The sequence below is a fragment of the Eulemur rufifrons genome, chromosome 19, assembly GCF_041146395.1.
Source record: "Eulemur rufifrons isolate Redbay chromosome 19, OSU_ERuf_1, whole genome shotgun sequence".
Classification (NCBI taxonomy): Eukaryota; Metazoa; Chordata; class Mammalia; order Primates; family Lemuridae; genus Eulemur; species Eulemur rufifrons.
In genome coordinates, this window is record NC_091001.1 from 96,100,798 (window position 1) to 96,126,581 (window position 25,784).

The 25,784-nt window shown below is 38.2% G+C and overlaps 1 protein-coding gene across 1 annotated transcript in view; it reads left to right on the forward strand.

Annotated features, from left to right (window-relative positions):
• Positions 1–25,784, forward strand: part of HADHA (hydroxyacyl-CoA dehydrogenase trifunctional multienzyme complex subunit alpha) — a 40,278-nt gene that overhangs the window by 5,559 nt on the left and 8,935 nt on the right. Inside the window, exons 2-13 of the mRNA XM_069494107.1 lie at positions 807–848; positions 938–1,008; positions 2,332–2,465; positions 4,837–4,975; positions 6,302–6,421; positions 7,704–7,806; positions 15,813–15,935; positions 16,408–16,526; positions 17,896–17,952; positions 20,823–20,932; positions 23,012–23,146; positions 25,150–25,321. Coding sequence (XP_069350208.1) covers positions 807–848; positions 938–1,008; positions 2,332–2,465; positions 4,837–4,975; positions 6,302–6,421; positions 7,704–7,806; positions 15,813–15,935; positions 16,408–16,526; positions 17,896–17,952; positions 20,823–20,932; positions 23,012–23,146; positions 25,150–25,321 — 1,325 coding nt within the window. The remainder of the gene's footprint in view (positions 1–806; positions 849–937; positions 1,009–2,331; positions 2,466–4,836; positions 4,976–6,301; positions 6,422–7,703; positions 7,807–15,812; positions 15,936–16,407; positions 16,527–17,895; positions 17,953–20,822; positions 20,933–23,011; positions 23,147–25,149; positions 25,322–25,784) is intronic.

Sequence of the window (25,784 nt, forward strand, 5' to 3'; positions counted from 1 at the left end):
GATAACACTGGAAAGTCCATCTCCAGAAAAATGCAAGAGGACTTGACTGGAAAAAAAACATAGTTGGAATATATTTGGGATACAATTGGAACTGACATTATGGATTGCTTTGTGGGTTACTTATTGCTAGTATATAGTTTCCTATTGCTGCTATAACAAATTACCACAAATTTAGTGTCTGAAACAATAAAAATTTATTATCTTGCAGTTATAGAGGTCAGAAGTTTGAAATGGTCTCACTTAGCTAAAATCAAAGATTGGCAAGGCTGTGTTCATTCTGGATGCTCTAGGGGAAAATCTATTACTTTATCTTTTCCAGCTTCTAGAGGCTACCTGGTATTCCTTGACTTGTCTGCTTCAAAGTCAACACGAGGACAAGACATTCATACATTGCCATCTTTGCCATCTTTTTGATTCTCTTTGCCTCCCTCTTCCCTTTTGTGATTACACTGGACCCACCCGGGTAATCCATAATAATCTCCCTATATCAAGGTCAACTGATTAGCAACCTTAATTCCATTTGCAACCTAATCCCCTTTGGCCATATAACTGAACATATTCACAGCTTCTGGGGACATAGAGATCTTTGGGGAGCCACTCTTCTACCTTCTTCATTTAGTATCCAAATAATCATATGATCTGATAATTGAAATAAAAAAAATATGGTAGTAGTCATAATAATGGCCTAGAATACATTGTTCTGATTTGGAGTTTTTTTCTTGTTGGAAATGGTAGCATTATCATATATAATGATACTACAGAAATTCTGTTTTGCTAATTAATTTTGAAATATCCTTTTCTTACAGGTTATATTTGCCGAAACTTTACAGGATCTTCTGCTTTGCTGAGTAAGTTTAATTTCTTATGGACATACATTGCTTTGTAGATCTATTTTGTAGTAAACATGTTTACAAATAAATTTTCCTTTTCTTTTTAGCCAGAACCCATATTAACTATGGAGTCAAAGGGGATGTGGCAGTTATTCGAATTAACTCACCCAATTCAAAGGTACCTCTTTTAACTCACTGCATTTTATTTCTACTAACTACATTTATAAATCCAGTCCTGAATGGAAAGGAAATAAGTCCACCAATCTGGCAATAATCTTACCATATGAATTTACAGCTTTGATAATTAAATTGCTTAAAGTTTGAGAAATTGCCCAAAGGCAGTTTTCTGAAGCAGAGGTTCTTGTGTAAGAATTCCATTTGTTGACCTTAGATGATAGATTAACATCAAGGATTAATAAGACTAGCTTTCTGTTATAATGTAGAATGAGGAGGTGACTTGTTAGGTAAGAACCGAAGTGCAAGCTTAGTTTATAAGAATCAAAACTTGCCTACCCATCTTAATTAAATAGGAGGTTGATAAATCTGCTTGCTTTACTACCTGCCTGACATGAGTCATTATTCGTAGTAGGCTGGCTGGGTTACATGTGGATACTTGGCTCCCAAGCTTCCTAATGGATCTGAATGACTCAGTGTAATTCACATATTGGAAATCAAGTTCTGATCAAAGTGGAACTTTGTTTGTTTTTGCCAGCTTCAGCAAAGCATGCAACATCAATCCAGTCTTTTGCCAAGAAGAGCTTTATTGCAGGAGCCCATGCTTTTCCTCCATCTAACATTGGTGTAAAAGTTTCATACTTAAAAAATCTTATAACCAGAGGCCTAGATGTATTAGGAGGACCTAGATGGAAACAATTGACAGCTATCATAAATTAAGGAAAGTAGGAGCCATTCTAGAGTAAATCTTAGAACCACTAACCAATGATTCAAGCTTAAGATATTTTTCAGAATTTTCTTAAGTTGAACATTTTTCCTGAACACAAAAATATTATAATACATGCCAATGGTAAGAAATTTTAAAACTACAAAAAATTATAAAGAAAAATAGTAATCATTCATAATCTAGACCCAAAGATAACCACATTTTTTTTCTTGGTATCTTCCAAGAGATAACCACATATAATTTAATTTCAACACATAATGTTTACAAAGCTAAGATCATACTGTATGTTTTATTTTGATTTCCTTTTTTCTTTAACATTATATAATTTTTTTCCATGCCAATAAATGTTTGTAGACTTATCTATGGTTTGCATATGATTCAGACTCTTACAAATATGACTCTGAGTTCCTGCTTTGAGTAGACCTATTTTCAAGGGTGAAATGCTTGTATTAATAGCTGGCTAAAGCTGCCTGAGCAGAAAGCTACTGGTTTTGGGGTGGAGGTCAGGGGGAGGTTCATAATCAAAATAGCATTTGATGGTGATGTGGACATCTGTTACTTCAGATTGAAACCCTGGGTTTATATATTTCCCTTTGGCAGGTAAATACTCTGAGTAAAGAACTGCATTCAGAGTTCGTGGAAGTAATGAATGAAATCTGGGCTAGTGATCAAATCAGAAGTGCCGTCCTTATCTCATCAAAGCCAGGCTGCTTTATTGCAGGTGCTGATATCAAGTAAGTTTTAGGAAACTTGAAGTTGCTTTTTATCTTGGTTAATAGTGTGTTTCTTAGACCTAATAATTCTTCCTTTTAAAAGAAGGTAGAAGTGTCAGTTTGCAGTGGCATATGCCTATATAGTCCCTTTTACTGGAGAGGCTGAGGCAGGAGGATCGATTGAGCCCAGGATTCAAGGCCAGCCTGGGCAACATAGTGAGACCTTGTCTCAAAAAAAAAAAAAAAGAAGGTAGAAATAAATTCTCTGAAAGTTTTTAAAGTTGTTTTTATGAGTGTAATAAAGTTGATAAAAGAGGGAGAGGGGCTTATTGTTTAAATCATGTAAGACTGAGACTAAGTACAGCCTTTCCTTAAAGAAGTTGAAAGCAGTTTTAGAGTAGAATAAAAAATACTATAAAATTAAACTAATAATGAGATGTCATTTTTTACCTATCAGACCAGCAAATATTTAAAAGTTTGAAAATATTGTGTGTTAGCAAGGACTTGGGGAAATGAGAAAGTTAATATATTACTAGTAGGAATGCCAGTTGGTATAGCCACTTTGGAGAGCAGTTTGGCAACATTTAGTAAAATTAAAAATATATCATATGATCTAGAGAAATCTCACCCTTTGTTCATAAGGACCAATGTACAAGGATCTTCAGTCCTGTATAGTTTAAAATAATGAAGAATTTGAAACAAGTGAAATGCCAGTCAGTATGGAAATAGAAAAGCAAAATGTGGAATATTCACATGATAAAATGCTACAAAACAAGTAAAAGGAATTAACTAGGTTCACAACATAATGTTAGAATTCAAAAACGTTATGTTAAGATTGAAAAAGCAAGTTGCAGAATGTTTCATACAGTATATAGTTTATATAAATGTTTTTAAACCAAACATGAAATAATTTTTTATATTATTTATGGATGCAAGTATATAGTTGACCTGGAGGGATACACTACAAACATGAAAGTAGCTGCTTCAGGGAAAATGAAGTGGGTAGTAAGACTTCAGGGTGTCAAAGGAAATTTTATAGATGCAACTAGTATTTTCTTTCCCTTTTTTAAATGATAAAATGTATGTTTATATAACTTATTTATACTTATAATAAGGAGAGCAAATGATATTTCAGTGCTAGTTTAATGGGTTAAAATAGTAGTTGTTAATTCTGTCAAAATATGGATATTTCGTATGTTATTCTTTGTATTTTAGACAAAACTAGCATTGTAGGCTTAGTAATTTGTACTTAAGGTGTTTGTATATTTTTAAACCTTGTTCTACATTGTGTACCCTTTTATATTTATGTATAGTAATTAGAATTTATAAATGTTCTATTTAATGTTTATTTTTTAGAAAAAGCACAATTATGTGTATCAATTGCATTTTCTTCTAGCTCAATTATTATTTGTATGTTTGTTTGTTTGTTTTGAGACAAGGTCTCACTCTGTTGCCCAGGCTAGAGTGTAGTGGCATCATCATAGTTCACTGCAACCTCAAACTTCTGTGCTTAAGTGATCCTCCTGCCTGAGGCTCTCAAATAGCTAGGACTATAGTGTTACCATACCCGGCTAATGTTTTTTCATTTTTTATAGAAATAAGGTCTCGCTATTGCCCAGGCTGGTCTCAAACTCCTGGCTTCAAACAATCCTGGTGCCTCTGCCCCCTAAAGTGCTAGGATTACAGGTGTGAACCACCATGCTGGACCTAGTTCAGTTATTTGACCTTAATGAAATACCGATGTACCTGCAGTAGCGACCTATATCCATAGGAAAACACATGAAGCTTCTATGAAGCCCTCAGAGCAACTCCCAGTGTATAAAATGACAGAAAATACTAGTTATTCTTGGTCAAAAGTATAAAATCCACCTCTTAAATGTGTTCAGAAACAAAGTAGCAAATGACACAAACTGACAATAAAGGACATTGAATATAACATTTTTGTACCAGATCTTTTTTCAATCATTAGGGGGATTTATTTAAAGGTTTTAGATCCCTTGAAACAGCTTGTGAACTTTCTTTTGCTGTCAATTTGATTGCTATTTAACCACCTGATAGTGAAAATGTTTAATCTGATAATGAAAATATGTACCAGAAGATTTTCTCACGTACAGAGCTTTGTAATCTAATGGTTCGTTATAGAAGCAAAAATAAATTATGCAACATGTTTTCTTTTATGTTTTCTGGATCCAGAAATTTATAGAGAGATGATATTGCTCATATCAGTGCTATTTGAAGCAAAATCATTCTTAAACTAATGAGTATTTGAAGCTTCATTACCAAATATTGATATATGGTAGGATAAGTGTATTGTGGATGAAGTATTGAACAAAGTAGGTTATAGTTTCATCTTTCCTTTTTTTCCTGTTCTCTATTTTCATGGACATTGTAGCATGTTAGCTGCTTGCAAGACCCCTCAAGAAGTAACACAAATATCACAGGATGCACAGAGAACATTTGAGAAACTTGAAAAGTCCACAAAGCCTATTGTGGCTGCCATCAGCGGATCCTGCCTGGGAGGAGGACTTGAGGTATAGATTTATTCCAAAGTCATTGAGACACTATCCAGCTCTTCAGTGGGACTCACCACCTGTAAACCTTTAGGCTACTGTTTTGCCTAAAAACAGTTCTCAGAGGTGAACCACCTTTCTTTTTAGTTATCAAACTTCTGGATAGGTTTTACTTCTTATTCTGCACGCCACAGAACAAGTGGCACAGAGCGATTGAATCAAGGTATGATGTTTTCATTTACAAATTGAGAAGATTTGAACTGGATCTCTAAGGTCATTTTCAGAAGCAAAAATCTAGTTTAAGTTTGCAGGGCAAAGATTCAGAAGTGTGACCAGTGCTCTTAAGCTACTTACATCTAGTTGAGACACAGAAAGCATAATTTATGTTTAAAGTGCTTTGTGAATAATAAAGACAATAGATTTGAGAGAAAAATGCTTACTAGACTGAAACATGTAGGAAAGAAGGAAAGGGAAAGAAAATAACATTTTCTAAGCATTTATCACATTCTGGGCTCTATGCTAGACACTTTCACATATATAGTCATGTGTCATAGAACAATGTTTTGGTCAATGACTGACCGCTTATATGACAGTGGTCCCATAAGATTACAATACTGTATTTTTACTGTAATCTTTTTATGTTTAGATGCACAAATGTTTGTCATTGTGTTACAGTTGCCTACAGTATTCATTACAATAGCACACTGTATAGGTTTGTAGCCTAGCAACAATAGGCTAGACCATATAGCCTAGATGTATAGTAGGCTATACCATCTAGGTTTGTGTAGGTATACTCTGATATTTGCATAACAGAATCACCTAATGACTCATTTCTGAGAACATATCCCTGTTGTTAAGTGATACGTGATTACTAATTAGGGAAACTTGTGCCTGATCCTAAAAGATGGACAGAATTGGATTAATCAGCAAATGGTAGGGAAAGTATTATACCTATGACATGGTGTGAGCAAAGATAAGGATAAGCAAAGCCTATTAGGACATCATAAGTAGACCTGCTTGATTAGAATGGAGAGTCTCTGTAGGGTACAGGGCTTCTTAACCTAACATGTAAAATTGCGTGTGCATTTTTCTATTGAGAGCTTCCATAGCTTCCAGCAGATTTTTAAGGAGATCTGCACCCAAAAAGAGGTTAATAAATTAGAGAGAGAAGTATGAAAAAAGGCTGAAAAGGTAAAATGTAGAAATTATCAAATACCAGCCTAAAGAATTTCAGTTTATTCCTTGGGCACATTCCTGCTTTATAAGTAATCTTTAGACCCTCACAGATCCTAAGATGTTACAAAGTTACATTTTCTAACATTCTAATTTTCTTTCATTTGTTTGAAGCTCGCTATTTCATGCCAATACAGAATAGCAACAAAAGATAGAAAAACAGTATTAGGTGCCCCTGAAGTCTTGCTGGGGATCTTACCAGGAGCAGGAGGCACACAAAGGCTGCCCAAAATGGTGAGTTTAGACCCTCCTTGCGAATTTCAGAATCTCAGTACCTATATGCCCCTTTACATCCACTTCCTGTTGTATAAAATGCGTAATAATGGTCAATCATTGTAGAATTTAGAAATCAAGTAACATATGAGTATATAGGATCACTGACAGATTTTTATTCCTGGTATTTATTTTTTTCAATTCCACAGAATTATTGATCAAGATTGTTTGTGAGTCCCTGAGGAAGTATAAAAATAAATAAGATACATGTCTTGTTTTTCTGGGACTTACAGTTTACTTCATTCCTTTTCTGTGTAGTACCATCTTAACAGTTTTTCAAAACTGTGGATCATATTTCATGATAAATATAAAAGACAGACCTTTTCCCTCATTATTTGATTTTGATGTTTTCATTGCTGTAGTCTGTGGAACCAAAAGAAGCCCAGCAAGCTTCTGTAGTTTTAAGAAGAGGGGGAGGGACAGTCAGACCTGGAGGCTGCAAAGCAATCTTGATATCACACTCGAGGGCCCACTGAATCTCGCAGCTTCTGGCACTACAGATTCCTCAGTGAAAACAAGGCTCAGCAGAAATTCTCTTTGCAGGGAAGTTGATGTGAACTGAATACAAAAAAAAAAAAAAAAGAAAGAAAAAGAAAGGTTTATGGTGTTAGTTTTCTAATAAATAATGTGCATTCCTTCTTAGGAAATGCCAAGAGAATTTATTGAAAGAATGAATAGCATATGTGTGTGTAGAAAATATTTGTTGAGTTTTTTTCTTTCTTTCTTTCTTTCTTTCTTTTTAAACTATAGTTAGTATTTAAATGTTGCTAGAAGCCATTTTTCTAGTATCCCACATAAGAAGCCCTAGCTGATTTCTATTTGTGCTAAGCCTAAAATTCTTTCTAAAGACTTTGTCAAAAATATCAGGCTTCTCAAAGTCTCTACTAGTTTCAATATAAGAATTTCAAGTACTATATAAATGATAGAGAAGAAACTCAGAATGACATAAATGTACAATTTTAGGAAACATGAAATTCATTCTTTAACTTATCAATTCCATAAGACAGAAATCCTACATACTGAATTAAAAGAAGTGATAAAGACATTTTTGCTTCAGCTGGAGGTATCTAATCCCAAAAGTTACCTAAATGTAAATGAATTTATGAGTTAACTTACTGTTAAGTAGCATAACAATCTGGTTTGATTTTTTTTTCATTTTTATATTTTACTCATTTGATGTTTATAAACTATAGTTGTCATCCTGATTTTTCCCACTCTACTCCAATCCTCGTGTGCATGTTAGGTGGGTGTGCCTGCTGCTTTTGACATGATGCTGACTGGTAGAAACATTCGTGCAGACAGAGCAAAGAAAATGGGACTGGTTGACCAATTGGTGGAACCCCTGGGTAAGTGTTAGCATGGCTCAGAGTTGGGCCTTGTAAAGTTGCTTATTTTCTGAAAGAGTTAACATTTGAATATCAGTTAAAGTGGAACTCAAACGCTTAAGAAAAGAGTCATCATTCTGAGGAGGGAAATTTTCTAAAGTAGCCAGTACTAAATTATTTTTGACATCACCCTGATTTCTATTTTATTTATAATTGGAACATAAGGAGTACAGAATTCAATCAAGTCATTATTTTTGGTTCTTGAATTACTTGTATCATTATCCATGCATAACCCTACTTCAGTTTTTTGTGTCTGTTGTAATAATACAATAAACATGAAACAACAAACTGAGAATATTAACAATAATTGACATCTACTGATGTGCTACTTCCCCCCATACAATTTCTTTGCCTCTCTTTATCCAAGGAAACCACTCTTGCAAACTGTATGTTTATCATCCTTTTGTATTTCTTAAATGTCAGCATTATTGATGTTGTTTACATAGTAACAAATTTACTAATTTTTAATGTACAAGTTGAGTTTTGATGAATGTATGTAGCTGTGTAAATGCTACCACAATTGAAAAGTAGAACATTTCTGGTATGTAGCTTTTTGTGTCTTCTTTCATTCAGCATAATACTTTTGAGTTGCATCCATTCTGTTGCATGTATCAGCATTTTGTTCCTTCTTATTGCTGAGTGTTATTCCATTGTATAAATATACCATAGTTTGTTTATCCATTCAGCAAAGGACGGACATTTGAGTTGTTTCCAGTTTGGGGCTATCTGAATAAAACTGCTGTAAACATTAATCCACAAGTCTTCATGTGGACATATGTTTCATTTCTATTGGGTAACTACTGAAGAGTGGATTGGCTGGCCCATATAATAGATTATGTATTAACTTTTTAATTTTTTGTAAACAGAGTCTCATTATGTTGCCCAGGCTGGCCTCAAACTCCTGGGCTCAGGTGATACTCCAGCCTCAGCCTCCCAAGTAGCTGGGATGATAGGCATGAGCCACTGTGCATGGCTAGATATGTGTTGGCTTTTAAGAAACCATCAGACTATTTTCCCAAAGTGCTTATACCACTTTATGCCACTTTGCATGGTCGGTCTTTTTAATTGTAGACATTCTAATAGGAATGTAGTAATATTTCATTGTGGGGTTTTTTTTGTTTTTGTTTTTTTTTTGAGACAGAGTCTCACTCTGTTGCCTGGGCTAGAGTGCCATGGTGTCAGCCTAGCTCACAGCAACCTCAAAGTCCTGGGCTTAAGCGATCCTTCTGCCTCAGCCTCCCGAGTAACTGGGACTACAGACATGCACCACCATGCCTGGCTAATTTTTGTGTGTGTGTGTGTGTGTGTGTGTGTGTGTGTATATATATGTTTTTTTTTTTTGCTCTCCAAATCATTTCTTTCTATTTTTAATAGAGACGGGGTCTCACTCTTGCTCAGGCTGGTCTCGAACTCCTGAGCTCAAACAATCCGCCCACCTCGGCCTCCCAGAGTGTTAGGATTACAGGCGTGAGCCACCGCACCCGGTCCATTGTGGTTTTATATTTCCCTAATCACCAAAGATATTGCGTATCTTTCGTGTGTTTGTCTTCTCTATTTCTTCTTTGGTAAAATGTCTGTTCAAATCTTTTCCCATTTTATTTGATTGAGCTGTTTTTCTTACTACTGAGTTTTCAGAGTTCTTTCTATATTGGGATATAAGTTGTTTATCAGATATATAATTTGCAAATATTTCCTCCCAGGGTGGGCATGGTGGCTTACTCCTGTAATCCCACTTACTTGGGAAGCTGAGGCTGGACTGTCTCTTGAGCCTAGGAGTTTAGGGCTGGCCTGGGCAACATAGTGACATCTCTACAAAAAATTAAAAAAAAAAAAATTGGCCTGGTGTGGTGGCACACACCTGTAAGCCTAGCTGCTTGGGAGACTGAGGCAGGAGGATCACTTGAGCCCAGGAGTTGGAGGTTGCAGTGAGCTATGATCGCATTACTATACTCTAGCCTGGGTGACAGAGCAACACCTGTCTCAAAAAAAAAAAAAAAAAAAAAAAAAGTTTCCTCCCAGTCTGTGGCTTATTACCATATAAGAGCAAAATTTCTTAATTTTAATGAAGTTCAGTTTATCAAGTTTCTCTTTTATGGATCATGCTATTGGTGTGGTATCTAAAAAAATGCTTTTCTAACTTAAGATCTCAAAGATTTTTTCATATGCTTTCTTCTAGAAGTTTTCTTCTTTCACATTTTGATCTGTGATCCATTTCAAGTTAACTTTTGTATATGATGTAAGATAAGGATTGAGGGTCTTTATTTTTTTTTTTTTTTTTTTGCATATGAATATCCAAACATCCTGGAACCATTTGTTTAGAAAACTATTCTTTTCGCAGTAAACAACCTTGACACTTTGGTTGAAAATCAGTTGACCTTATCTGTCAATAATCTAGATTCCTATACATAGTTATCTGTATGTCTTTCATTAAGCCAATATCATACTGTTTTGATTAGTATATTAATATTTTTATAGTAAATCTTGAAATCAGGCAGTATAAGTCCTCCAACTTTGTTCTCTTCTTTCAACATTATTTTGCCTATACTCTAGTTCCTTTGCATCTCCATATAAATTTTATAATCATCTTAAGGACAGGTGCAGTGGCTCACACCTGTAACCCTAGCATTTTGGGAGGCTGAGGCAGGAAGATGACTTGAGGCCAGGAGTTTAAGACCAGCCTGGGCAACACAGTGAGACCCCATCTCTACAAAAGACAGAAAATTTGCTTGGTGTGGTGGCATACACCTGTAGTTCTAGCTACTTGGGAGGCTGGGGCACGAGGATTGCTTCAGCCCAGGAGTTTGAAGTTTCAGTGAGCTATGATGAAGCCACTATACTCTAGCTGGGACAACAGAGTAAGACCCTGTCTCAAAAAAAAAAAAAAAAATTATAATCCTTTTGTCCATATCTACAAAAATACCTGCTAGGATTTTGATTGGAATTGCATTGAATCGATATGTCAGTTTTGGGAGAATTCACATCCTTAAAATACTGATTTGTTTCTCTGTTTATTCAGTTCTTCTTTAATTTTTCTCAATAGTGTTTCATACATTTAGTGAACGTATCTTGCACACATTTTGTTAAATTTATACCCAGATATTTCATACTTTTAGGCTGTTAGACCTTTTTACTTTAATTTCTCACTATTAATTACTAGTACATAAAAATACAATTAGTTTTTAGACATGAACCTTACATCCTGTAGTTTTGCTTAACTCATTTACTCTAATAGTTCTATCAGCCTTTTTTTATTCACTCGTAAGGATTTTCCACATAGTCATGTAGTCTATAAATAAAGACAGTTTGGCTTCTTCTTTCCCAATTTGGATGCCATTTATTTCTTTTTCTTGACTTACTGCAATGGCTAAGATCTTTGTACGATATTGGATAGAAGTGATGAAAGCAGATATTGTTAACTTGTTCCCAGTTTTAGGGGGAAAGCATTTACCATCAAGTATGATGTTAGCTGTAGGTTTTTCATATATGCCCTTTATCAGGATGAAGACATTCCCTGTTATTCATAGTTTGCTGAGAATGGGTGTTGAGTTTTGTCAGATGCCTTTTCTACTGAGGTAACTGTATGGGCTGTTTTTTTCCCCCTTTTTTATTCTATTAAAAGGAAAAAATACTCATAACTATTATAGTATTCATTTCTGTCAAGAGGTCAGCTGATCCGGAGAAAGAGCTGAGCTGTCAAATGTCACAGTAGCCAATTAAAGCAACAACCCAATATGAAAGTAACAGTGAAGCCTTTAATCGCTTACTGTGATAGTTTATGCAAAAGGCTAAAATGCAGAAAGCACCAACTCCTCCCCGTACCGTTTTCTCCATGGAATGGTGTGCTGGTTGAGGGTCAGGTGGATTAGCACTTAGTGTGGGTCATCTCACTGTTGAGGAAGCCCTGAGCAAAAGGCTCCTGCAGCTTATGGAGCCCGGGTGGAGGCAGGGAGTGGACTGGGAGTGAGGGAAAAGTGTTTAAGATTTCCCCTTCCTTCCTCAATAAAGACACCTCAGCAGAGGCACCTGAAGTAGGCCTTGGCCAAAGGCCCCATATAAAGAGACCTAGGAATGAAGGTGTCTGAGCCAGCAATGCAAATGTGTAAGAGCACACACAGCCAGCTCTGGAGACCTGAGTCCTTGACCGCAACTCCCTTAGAGACTGCAGTGCACTGGCTGTGCACCAAGTCTGGCGTGGGGAAGGCATTATTTCCATTACCCGTTCCATATTCCCTTTGCCCTCAGGAAGTACCTCAGTTAGTCATGGTTCTTTGCTTGGCGGGGTAACCTTTGTTCCTAAAAGATCGAGGCTACTAGCAGTCCTGTGTGAATTGGGGGTAGTTTTCCACTGACTAATTATAGGTCATGGTAGATGCACTGCTTAAAGTGCCACCCCTTGGGAAGATACTCCTTCACCACTGTCCTTCAGGAATGTCCCAGAAAGAGACTATAGTAGCTGTTCACTTCCAAGTGGTCCCTACATATCACACAGAACTATCTCTAAACCAGGGCCAAGTTTTCCTTTCCCCAGACACCTTGAGAGAGACCTTAAGAGATCTCCCATATATGAGACATATTCGTCTTTGACCTCTGTTGTGTAGTAGCACCCAATTTCCCCCTGGTAATCGGGATTAATCACCCTGACCAGTCCAGTAACCCCCCTTCTCTGCCTGTTGATCAGAGGTATGAGGAGCCCAAAGTGGCCAGATGGTAGTTTTAACTTCCAGTTCAGTAGAATCATTGTTGTGTCTCCTGATGGAAGCGTTCATCCCTTTGGAACTAAATCCTCTAGACAAGCAGAGCCTAAAGTCACAGAGACAAGAAGCAGAAATTTTGCTGGTAGATTAGATCACTAGGGGTGATAGTGAGTAGAGCCATTTCTATTTGTTCTCCTTGATTCCTGGGCCCATGAATCCTGGCTGTAGGAGAAATAGCCCATGTTGGAGGCTAACTTAATACGGCATCCCAGAGGACATTAACTAAGCCCTGCAAAGTGTTGCCACATAGCTGGCACTGTAACTAAATCTTCAACAGTCCGTTCCACATTGTATCAAGCCGGCTGCCTCACGATGATAGGGAACATGGTAAGATCAGTGTGCTTCATGAGCATGGCCCATTGCTGCACTTCACGTACTGTGAAGTGAGTTCCTTGATCAGAAGCAGTGCTGTGTGAAATACCATGATGGTCCATAAGGCATTCTGTAAGTCCACAGATGGTAGTTTTCACAGGAGCGTTGCACGCCAGGAAGGCAAATTCATATCCACACTAAGTGTCTGTTCCATTAAGGACCAAAGCACTGTCTTTTCCATGGTACATACAGTACAAAGTAATCAACCTGCCACAGGGGAGCTGCGTGATCACCCTGGGGAATCTCCATATGAAGGATTCAGGGTTGGTCTCCGCTGCTGGCTAATGGGGCATTCAACAGTGGCTGTAGCCAGGTCAGCCTTGGCAAGTGGAAGTCTGTGTTGTTGAGCCCATGCATAACCTCCATACCTGCCATTATGGCCACTGTGTTTATGGCGCGATGGCAGGAGAGACTGGGGAATGAGTTTGGTATCCACAGAATGGGTCATCCTATCCACTCAATCATTGAAATCCTTTGCTGAGGTCACCGTTTGCTGAGCATTCACATGGGACACAAATATTTTCACATGATTTGCCTTTTCAGAGAGGTCTATCCATATACCTATTCCCCAGGTGTCCTTGTGTACTAGTTTGCTAGGGCTGCTATAACAAAATACCGCAAATTGAGTGGTTTAAACAACAGAAACTTAACAAGTTTTCTCACAGTTCTGGAAGCTAAAATCAGGTGTTTGTGGGTTTGGTTTCTTCTGAGGCCTCTTTCTTTGGCTTGCAGATGGCTGCCTTCTCGCTGTGTCCTGACAGGGTCTTTCTAATACAAGCACACATCCCTAGTGTCTCTTGTGTGTCCACATTTCTTCTTCTTATAAAGACTCCAGTGAGATTGGATTAGGGCCCACCCTAATGGCCTCATTATAACTTAATCACCCCTTTAAAGGCCCTATTTCCAAATACAGTCACATTCTGAGATACTGGGCGTTAGAGACTTCAACATGTGCATTTTGAGAGGCTACAATTCAGCCCATAACACCTTGCCACCAGTTTTCCATCCATGTTCCTCCTAAGTTCCTGACCATCCAGCCAAACCATTGGCCACAGCCTGTGAATCAGTATAGCCCCTTAGCTCTGACCATTTTCCCTTCCAAGCAAAATGAACAACCAGGTGCACTGCTTGAAGTACCACCCTTGGGAAGATATTCCTTCACCACTGTCCTTCAGGGATGTCCCAGAAAGAGACTGTAGTGTTCCAGCTGTTCACTTCCAAGAGGTCCTGTATATCATACAGAACTATCTCCAAACCAGGGTCAAGTTTTCCTTTCCCCAGTCAGCTGGTGGTAGGGAACTCCCCCTGAGGCCGTAGGTACAGGCTGTGAGAGGAAAGGAGGAATAAGGGCCATGGGAATTTTGGCCACTTCCTCATGCAGCTTGTGCCCTTAGGGTCTGTTCAAGCCCAGTCTCATATATGCCACTTTCCTTTGATAATGGAGTGCTGCTGCGCTGGCTCAGTGTGTCAGGCAACATGCATTTCATGATAGGCAGCTCAGGTCACCTGGTAAATTTGACAGCCCAGGGTTAAGCTTTGAATCTCCACTAAGGCCCACTAACAAAGCCAAACGCTTTCTCAAAAGGAGACCAGTTATTCATAGAGGATGGTAGGGCTTTTTCCAAAATCCTAAGGGTCTGCACTGTGATTGACCTACAAGGGGCCCACTAAAGACTCCAAACAGCATTTCTGTCTGCTGCTGACACTTCAGGCACCATCAGGTTTGAATCATGTGCCCCAAGTGGCTGACCAGCTTCTCTTGTTCTGGGCCCCAGTCAAACTACTAGCAGCTTTTTTAGTTACTCAGCAAATAGGCTTAGTTGTTTTTCCTTCTTCCCCACACAGGGCAAGTATCTTAAGGGAGAGATTGGTTGTATATTTGTTGTGGGTCCTCCCTCTATTGGGATTTTGTTTCCTCAGTACCACAATACTGCACAAGATTGCCTTTTTCACCCCAGCCACTTCTTCCAGTGTGGCTCGTACAGACTTTTGATTGAAAGCCTGATAGGTGTCTGTTTTCATAACCCTATAAATTCTGTTGTTTGGATTTTTTTAGCCTAGCTCTTTAATCTCCTGTCTCAAGCAGGTTCAAAATCTGGCAGAGGCCTTGAAGGGGAATTCAGTTACATATTTGTTGCAGGCCCCCTTCTCTATAAAAGTACCTTATATACTAAACGTCATGACACGATGAGAGATTTCACTCTACCTTTCTGACCTAGCCCCTTCAGCCTCCTGTACCACCTTAAAACTTCACAAATGTTCCATGGGGAAAATTGACTTTGCACTTGGTTTCTTCTGGCTTCTGATCTGTTGTACATGACCACCAAAAACTGTGATGGTTTCACTTTCCCCCGGTAGCATCATTCTCCTTGAGCCAACTCCAGTCTTCAGAAGCCTCACATACCCTTGAAAAAAAAATGACCAGCAATCATCAGTTCACCTAAGACAGGCTCTTCCCTCTCTGGAATTTTAGTTTATGAAGTCCTTGTTATTTCTATAGCTCTCCAGTGTCTTTACATGGGATTTAGAGGTTTATTCATTTTTTTTTTCCAGTTTTGCAGCAAGAATGCAGACCACACTAGACATACTACATTCTACTCAGAATTGGAAGTCAGACTGAAACAGTTTCCTTGTTTTCTACCTAGAGCAGGTTATCGCACCTCTGATCAGTGTGATTTCCCTTCTTTGAGTCCACAGTTTGTGACTTTGCCACCTACCAGTCTCTAGTCTGAAATGGAAAGCTGTGGTAAAGCCTTTGGCTTTGGCAGGCTTAAGTTTTTGACTACCTGGGACTGGTCTAAGCCTAATTTGCATTCTAGTCTGTTATGTTCATTTTTACAGGACCAGGATTAAAACCTCCAGAGGAACGGACAATTGAATACCTAGAAGAAGTTGCAGTTACTTTTGCCAAAGGACTAGCTGATAAGAAGATCTCCCCAAAGAGAGACAAGGGATTGGTGGAAAGTGAGTGTCATTGTTAAAGAACAAAGGCAAAACTTCTTTTCTAGGAATTTAATTTTATTTGCTGTAGATTCAAAATGAGGAAAAAGCAAATGCATTATTTACTCAGGGCATAAAGTCAACCTTAAGGGATATAACAACTCTGCTCTAGAGTCATCCTCAACCTTACACTAGCCAGTTAAAGTGATTTTTAAAAAACGTTTTATTTTGGAAAATTTTAAGCATTAATACAAAAGTAGAATGATATAATAGTGTAATAAACACCCATGACCCAAGCCTAGCTTTAACATTTATCAGCTAAATAAAGTGTGTTTAAAGAAGTGCTTAAGTTGAAATTTATATTGTATGTATCAGAATAAAGAACAGTTCTTTCAGATAGCTAGAATTACTACATTTTTATGGAGTTTATAGAACAAACTTAACAAGACAGTCAAGGCTCTTTCCAGTAAGTATCTAAAAGCATTTTACCTTACAGAATTGACAGCGTATGCCATGACTATTCCATTTGTCAGGCAACAGATTTACAAAAAAGTGGAAGAAAAAGTGCAAAAGCAGACCAAAGGCCTTTATCCTGCACCTCTGAAAATAATTGATGTGAGTCTTACCCTATACTCTCACCTTTCTCTTATTTCCTCCCTTTATAAAAAGCCATCTTCTCTCTCTGTTGTCTCTCTGTGTTGCCATCTGGACCATGTATGTTCAATAATAAACTTCTTATTTCTGCTATTAAAGTACTTACCAAAAATAAGAGAAGAGCATAGCAAGCTATAAGGACTCATATAAAGTGGTGTATTTGGAGAAAATTAGTACTAGACATACTCATTGGTCGATGGGTTTAAAGCTATCAGTAAGAAGGATGGTAAATAACAAGGCCAGTAAAATATCAGGCATTAATCAAGAGATAGTTGAAATAAAATTGATAGCTGTATTCTATCCTTTGTCAAAATCATTGTCAGTCCCTAAAATCTCTCAAGGACTTTCCAATTGCTGCAGTTATTTTAAAAACATTCTGTGAAAGATCAAGGAGGATAATTAAGATGGTCACAGGACTGAAGAAATCTTTGTCTAATGGTAGACTTTAAAACTTAGAACTTTTCAGTCTGGAAAGTCTAAGATTAGAAGAACATGTAGTCAAAGACTTCAGAATTGGACAATGGGTCAGTCAACAAATCAATTTTGAGCAGAAAATACCAGAATACATTATATATGAAACATGACCCCTTACCTGCATTTGTCTCACAGTCTGGGCTGGGGAGATAGACACATAACATGTGGTAAGGCAAAAATAAATAAATAAATAACCAAAAAAATAACTGAAACAAAAATGGATTAGAAGGAGAGACAAAATGAGGAATGAATTAGCAAGCTATCTTGATAATTCAGGCTTTAAGTTTGCCTAAGATCCTAAGATATAATACTAAGGTAGCAAAGGACTTGCCCAAGAGAGATTATGAGTTAAGGTCAGATATGCTGAGTTTAGATATCATGGGAAATTCAAGCAACAGTAGTTTAGACAGAGAAGTCAGAGATAAGTGTGTGGATTTGTTTATTTTTCTTTAATTTGTCAGTCCCATAAATTATGGTGATTTGAGTACAGGATCATACTCATTGCCATTTTGCTTAGGGTAGTTCTAGGTCATGCACCTGAGGAAGAATGCATAGAGAGAGAGAAAAAGGCTGAAAGTGTAAAGATCTACTCACATTTGAAGAACAGGAGGGAATTTGGAAGAATAATTTAAGCTTTTACTTCCATTTTATGCTAGGTTTAGCAGTAGCTTCAGAGATGGATAATTAAATCAATCTAGAGCAACCAAGCACTCAATCCTTTTCTCTTTCTCACTCCACTCTAGACTTTTGACTTACTCTTACAGGGCTAACAACACTGGCAATTTTATTTAGCATTATTTTACCTCTTGCCTATCTATTCCAACACTGATGAACAGGTGCTTTATATGTTTTTTAGGTGGTGAAGACTGGAATCGAGCAAGGGAGTGATGCTGGTTATCTCTCTGAATCTCAGGTAAAGTTATGTCCTTTCAATTTTTTACTATAAGTTACTAGAAAACCAAAGATCCAATACTCTGTAGAAAGCTGAAAAAAGAAAAATATTCAAAGCCTAATAAATTTTTTTCTACCATTGCTTATCATTTCTTATGATGAATCTCAGTAAGCAAGTAAGTGGTCTGCAGATGTTTAAACCTGCTGTCACTAATGAGGTTGTAAGTAGAAGGAGCGGGAGCAGAGTTAAAATCCTTTCAAAATGAATCACTTAGACATTTTTTATTCTGCGCTTGGGCTGGTTTTATTGAGACAAAATGAATACATTGATAGAAAAATATTTTTCTTACTTGTTCGGGCCTACAGATGAAACTTTGAAGCCCACTCTGTTTTTGGTGAATTAGAAAATGAGCCGAGAGCAGTGGCTCATGCCTATAATCCCAGCAACTAGGGAGGCTAAGGCTGGAGGATCATTTGAGGCCCAGAGTTCGAGACCAGCCTGGGCAACAAAGCAAGACCCCAGCTCTACAAAAATTAGGGGGAAAGTAGCTAGGCACAGTAGCACACACCTGTAGTCCCAGCTACTCAGGAGGATGAGATGGGGGATTACAGGAGTTTGAGGCTGCAGTGAGCTGTGATTGAACCACGGCACTCCAACCTGAGCAACAGAGTGAGACCCTGTCTCTTTAAAAAAAAGAAAATGAAAGGTAGTGTCTCATACACAGTAAAAGACAAAGGGAGAAGGGGCCTGGGCAACATAGCGAGTGACACCCCATCTCTAAAAATATTTTTTAAAAAAACAGCCAGTTGTGGTGGCACGTGTGTGTAGTCCCAGCTATGTGGGAGAATCACTAAGCCCAGGAGTTCAAGGCTGTAGTGAGTTATTTTATTGCTGCACTGCAGTCCAGCCTGGGCTATAGAACAAGACTTCATCTCCAAAAAAAAGAAAAAAGACAGAAAGGGCTGGGCGTGGTGGCTCATGTCTGTAATCCTAGCACTCTGGGAGGCTGAGGCAGGAGGATCACTTGAGGGTAGGAGTTTGAGACCAGCCTGAGCAACAGAGCAAGACCCGTGTCTCTGAAAACAATAGAATAACTTAGCCAGCCGTGGTGGCATTGCACCTATAGTCCCAGCTACTCTGGAGGCTGAGGCAGGAGGATCGCTTGAGCCCAGGAGTTTGAGGTGGCAGTGAGCTATGATGATGCCACTGTACACTAGCCCCAGCAACAGAGCGAGACTTTGTCTTAAAAAAAATTTTTTTTTAAAAAGGTATGTATGCACCAGCCTTACCCCTCCTACTTTTTTAGCAAGTTGGTAGTGTTGCAGATTTAAGTAGTTTGGATTGTTTTTAAGTTTTATATAATTATTGAAGAATGATTGCTCTTTGATACAGGTTGAGAGTCTTTATCCGAAATGTTCGGGATCAGAAGTGTTTTGGATTTTGGATTTTTCCAGATTTTGGAATATTTGCATATATGTAATAAAATATCTTGGGAACAGAGCCCAAGTCTAAACATGAAATATTTTTGTTTCATATACACCTTATACACATAGCCTGAAGGTAATTTTATACAATATTTTTAATGATTTTGTGCATGAAACAAACTTTTGACCAAGTTTTGACTGTGATCCATCACATGAGGTCAGGTGTGTACTTGTGGCGTCATGTCGGTGCTCAAAAAGTTTCATGTTTTGCATTTTGGATTTTCAGATTAGGGATGCTCAACCTGTATAAGACAAAAGATGTCTGAAGAGCTCAGGACAGGTTCCAGAAAAACATTTCTCATACTGGATTGCTTATTGTGCATTTCTCATTTTTTAAAATATCATACATAACCAGGTACACAGGTACCTATGTACAGAAAAATTAAAGCATAAGTTTCACGAATCGATAATTATCCTCACTGTGTGCATTGTACTCAGTATTTTCTATGTATTCTATTTTTATATATGTATACATTGCTTATCGCAACCCACTGAACTTCTGATCTTGGATGGATCTTTACCCACAATTGAAAATCACTGGTTTATTGGACAGAACATGCTGTATGAAGATTAGTAAAGCATTGATTCTATTCTATGTTCTAGTAGGGCATGAAAGCAACTTTATTAGAGGGATTCCTTTGAAATGCTGTTTGTAACCATGTAATCTTACTACTACATCCTATTGACATTAATAACAGCTAATATTGAGACCCTAATCATTTTGCTAGTGTTCTCATTTAATTCCCACAAGATTACTGTAAAACAGGTGTTCTTTTTCCCATTTTAAGGATGAAGAAAGCTTCTCAGTGGGGAAGTGGCAGAACCAGGATCCAAACCTAGACTATAAATCTTATGCTTTTAACCACCAAGTTGACTCATTCTCCATAAGTATTAAGATACTTTTTAAAGTGATAGGTTCCATGTGGAGCAGCCTGCAACCAATGGAAAGAGAACTGGAGTTGGGAGTCATACTATCTGGGATCAAGTTCCATTTCTGCCACTTTGACACAGTATGGCTTTGAGCAAAGTCATTTAATTTCTCTGGGTCTGCTCTTCCCAATCTTTAAAATGAGAGGGTTGGTTTGAGATGATTGTAAAGGCTCACTTTGGCTCTGAGACTCTAATTCTATGAAAAAGGTTACCATGTCTCTGGTGTAAAGAATCTGAGAGCTCAGTTATATCCAAAACTCTTTTCAAAGCGGCAGTTGGAAAGTGCTCCAGAGAGAAGAGTAAGGACGAGACACATCAGTGAGAGACAGACTTCTGCAGCACAGGCACCACTGAGACCCCCTGAGGAATTGAGGCTTCACGGGCGTTACCTCTGCTTGCAGAGAAACCAGAACCAAAGGAATCCACATCACCTAGAGTGTGAAGTTCTACCTTTTCTTGTTCCCTTTTACTTTTCAGAAATTTGGAGAGCTTGCAATGACCAAAGAATCAAAGGCCTTGATAGGACTTTACCATGGTCAGGTCCTGTGCAAGAAGAATAAATTTGGAGCTCCGCAGAAGGATGTTAAGTAAGTTAAACTCTACCTAGGACTTGTGAATTTCACTATGGGCAAAGCTTATAAGTATCTTTGAAAACCTACAGCGCTAGATTTGTGTCTTAATTCAGTCTTGTCCTCAACCTTTTCTGTCCTGAGTACATTACAGCCCTTATTCCTAACAAGAACTTTTTGGCTTTCAAAGTTCCACATCTTCTGATTTTTCTCTGGACCCCTCTGTGACTCCTATGTTTCATATTGATGCCCCTAGAAGTCTGGTTTAGGTCCCTCTTTCCAAACCAAACATACACCCTCTGCACTGTTTAATTGTTTTCTCTCCCTGTGATTTGAGATGCCATCTCTGGGAACTTACACTTCTTCCTCGTTAAAAAACATAAAGCTTCAATGTAATTGCTAAAATCTTGTCCTTCTTTTAGCTTACAACCTAAGCATTGGAGATTCTACTTGCCTGTTTCATGTCTGTTCTTGTCAGCAAGCCTTTTTCAGTGTTGCGCTGCCTAATAGCCCTTCAGTGTCATAAGTTTAGTGATCCCCCTAACCTCGTCTTCTAGCTCTGTCATTCTCAACCTGGTTGATTTTTGCCTCCCAGGGGACATTTGACAATGTCTGGGAATATTTTTGGTTATCACAACTGGGGAGGGACGGATGCTACTGGCATCTAGTGGGTAGAAGCCAAAGATGCTGCTAAGTATCCTACACTGCACAGGATAGGCCCCCCCCAATAAAGAATTGTCCCATTCAACATGTCAACAGTGCTGAGGTTGAGAAACCCTGTTCTAGCCAAGTTACTGTGAGGATTTAAGAGAAGCAGCTAATGTTACTACCTCCTCCATTCTCTCACCTTTAATGAGATTACAATCCAAAATAGAAAATAAAATGGATAAGAAGCCTGGGTGAAACAGAAAAGAGTCTAGCCAAGAGGGCTGATTTCCAAATAGATTATGAAATACAACCTTAACCACTTCTCCCACACACTTAGTGACCAGGATTCGTCTACTCTGGAGAGCCAATTGCATTTGTTCCACCTGCCTTTGATAGTACCTGTACTCAATGGGTGGGGTAACTTACTTCCATGTTGCAAGAGAAAAATGATGGCCACTTAAATCTGCATCTCCCCACAATCTACAAAAATCAGGCATATTAACAAGGAAAACAAAGCCATCCATTTCCCATGCACAGCATAAGTTAACCTGCTGGATAATTACACAAGTGGGGAATTTCAGGGATGCTGAAGATGTTAATCAGAGAGATTCAGTAAATTGTGAAATGTGTTAAGTTTAAATCTGCTGTTGTAGACAAACATTAAACAACTATAAAGCCCTCATTTAAGTTCTGATGTTAAGAAGCAGAGTATAAACAGTTAAAAAATGAATGATGTTTTAGCTGTGGGTTCTGTTATGCCAAAAAAAACTTTAATCACACCAGTTTTAGATTTTATTATTATTATTGTTGAGCTAAAGCTAAGATGCCAGCAAATCCACCAAAAAAAAAATAAATAAATAATGCATTCTTATTCTCCTTGTTCAAAATCAAAAACTATTATAAATAAGGTTAAATACTGATACTGTTTTATGTTTATGGTTTGAATGTTTTAACATAAAAGGAATCCTTCTGACCATCGAGACTTTTGAACTAATCCAGGTAAGAGGTGATAAAGGCACAGATTTCAGGAGAAATGAACAATGATAACAGGAAAATGATAAAATCACAAAAAAACAAGTAGTTAACAAAGAGGAGAGGTTAGTCTTTGGGCATAGCATTGCAAGTTGGCTTTTGGTCAGAAAACAAAAATAATTCGTGTTGACTTAAGCAACTGGTTTGTTTTATTTTCAGTAATCTCTAGGCATGATTGAAGATTAGTATAATTCTGTCTTCTTGGAGAGACCAATTCTTTTAGACCTAATGGATTTTTGCATTTAACTTTAAAAATCAGTCACTTATTTAAAGTTGTATTTTTAGTAGTAAAAATTATTTGAAACATAGTTGTGCCTGCTTTAGTTGGTTTATTGGATGGTAACTTGGGCAATCTTCCACTTTTGCTGAAATGAGTAAGAGTTGACCATCAAAAGTCATTTCGTCCTTCCCTTGCAGGCATCTGGCTATTCTTGGTGCAGGGCTGATGGGAGCCGGCATCGCCCAGGTCTCCGTGGATAAGGGGCTAAAGACTATACTGAAAGATGCCGCACTCACTGGGCTAGGCCGGGGACAGCAGCAGGTGTTCAAAGGGTAAGCCTACTCTTTGTCTTTGCCAGGAGTTGGAATGTTTTTTTGTTGTTGCTTTTTTGCCATCACAGATTCTTTTTCCTGAACATAATGAGTACTGGATATTCTGTAGTTAAGCCAAGTCTCTTTTGGTTTTTAGAAGTGCTAATTCCTGCTTTCATTTCATCATAGATATGATAGGGAGGGCATTAATACCAGTGGAGCCTTGTAGTCTTAGAGTGCAGAAGGGAAACTCTTATCTAGTAGATATTTTTAAATACCATTTATTTTATGCTTTCCTGTCAGACTAGAAATTCTCAGGTCTGTGGATTGTGATGCAGTGTGCATGTAATTACTATACTGTTATGGATGACTGAAACAGCATGCCTCTGTGTCTCTGCTGAGAGGACAGAGGTTAGGCTGTGAGGAGGAAGGCAGGAACTGCAGGGTGAAGGCAGGGCCTGGATCAGAACTCTTGTGCCTTGTATTTCCTGACTGGCATTACAAAGTAAAGCAGTGAATTGATGAGTCCACAACATCTGAGGCTTTACAGACTGTCTCTGTCTTACCTCTGGATTAATAAAGGGGGAATATTATTCTCCCTGCTCTGCACCCAGCCCCCTCACCCACCCATCCACCCCCACCCCCCACCCCAACCTGTCTTACAGAGGGGAAAAATGGAGTGGCAGCTTGGCCAGACTGGGGGTGGTTTCAGCTCACATTTAATGGACAAGCTGGCTGCACTTAAACTGTTCTGTGTGTGACTTTAGCTGAGTGGGCTTTTTGTGTTTGTTAAATGGATTGTGTAGCTTAAGCATGTTGTTCCCCCTTTTCTGCAGAGAAGCTCATATATTGCTACCATAATGCTAACCAGGACCTGGCAGGTTTAATTATGTTGGCAGATTACTGTAAGGTAACAACGAGTAGTAGGAACAGATTCTGACCAAAAAATAGCACATGCTACATAGCAGCATTGCCCTGAAGCTAGCATCCAAGCATCCTAAAACAGCATTTCATACAGTCACTAAATAAGAAATTACTGCTCTAGAATAGCTTCCTCCTTTGATCTCTTTTGTATACAGCTGTCCTGGGTTTCCCTTTCCGTCTGAGAAACATCAGGTTCTGATGAGTGTCACCTGACCATGCTGCTGAATTGGGACGTAATGTTTCCTGTCTTTGCTTGGAAACAGCTTCACCAGGCATTAGAATTAGAGCAACTAATAATGTTTTGAGCTCTGACAAGTATCTTGTTTGCTAACTGCTGTCATGATTGTCACAAACCAAGAGGTTTGAACCCATATTTTTAAGATCTTATTTGAATACTCATTTGAATTTATCTTGTGGCTTTTTCTTTTGGTTAAGGAAATTAGTGAATGGGGTTTAGCTTCATTATTCATTCAGAGGAAAACTCTAAGTCGTTTATTCTAAAAATGTGGTCAGATTGAACCTAAAAGAGCCTGTTTTCCTTAGCAATAAAAAATAATCAGATAAATGTCTGAGTAGCAGGAACCCTTTTTAGTTCCCTGTGGGAAAGAAGAAACTTTGAGTTAATATTTTATGTAATCAATGCGATGTGCTACTAGGTGATGAGTGGGAAGTGGATTGAGAATGTAAGAAGTAATGCTTTGTCCTCTAGAAGATTACAATTACAGAGTAACATAAATGATGTGTAAACAAGGAGAAAACCATGTGGTCTAAGACACTTTGGCTGCTTCCCCTATCGTGGGTAATTATCAGAGCTGCTCTTTTGTTTTGCCATTCTAGTATCCATGTTATTTGCTTCTCTTGGCAAATTTAACTGGTTTACGAGTGATACTGTCTTTGAATGTTAATACCCTCCCTTAACGAGCTGTTTGACTACAAGCCCCTATCAGCAGTTTGGAGCAACTCAGCTCCCTCAAAATGGGGGTAATGTAATAACTACCTCACAGAGCTAGGGAAAAACACCTAAGACATCTGGCCCGTGGACATTCAATGAACATTAGTTTTCTTTTCTTCCTCTCTGACTAGGAATGTGTTTTTTCTAGATTGAATGATAAAGTGAAGAAGAAAGCTCTAACGTCATTTGAAAGGGATGCCATCTTTAGCAACTTGACTGGGCAGCTCGATTACCGGGGTTTTGGAAAGGCCGACATGGTGATTGAAGCTGTTTTTGAGGATCTTAGTCTTAAGCACAAAGTGCTAAAGGAAGTAGAAGCGGTAAGTAAAGGCTCTGTTGTCCTGGAATCCTAGTGTAGTAAGTAGAGGACACTGAGATGGAGTTTTTAAAGGGCCTATTGGAAACTCTTGGTGCTTTTTATAGGACTATCCATTTCTAAATATAAATTTTTATGTGAGCTCATGGATAGTTCACATGTTATAAAGGTCAAATGTAAATCCTAAGGGAAGAAAATCAAGTAGCTTATTAACATAAGCACAGGGTTCATTAGCCTTATTCATGTGGATTTCAGTCACCAAACATACAGGCAACCTCTTGGAGTATAGCCAGATGTCTTGAGATTTTTGGTTGGCTGTAAGCCATAACTAAACCTCTTCAGGTCTAGGCAGCAAAGGAAATAGGGGAGAAGCAGTTTCTCCAGATGCTTGTTCTGTGGAAATGCTGCGTTGGTCCAGCTCCCAAACGCTCTACAGAGCCATGTCTTGAGATGGGATGACACGAACA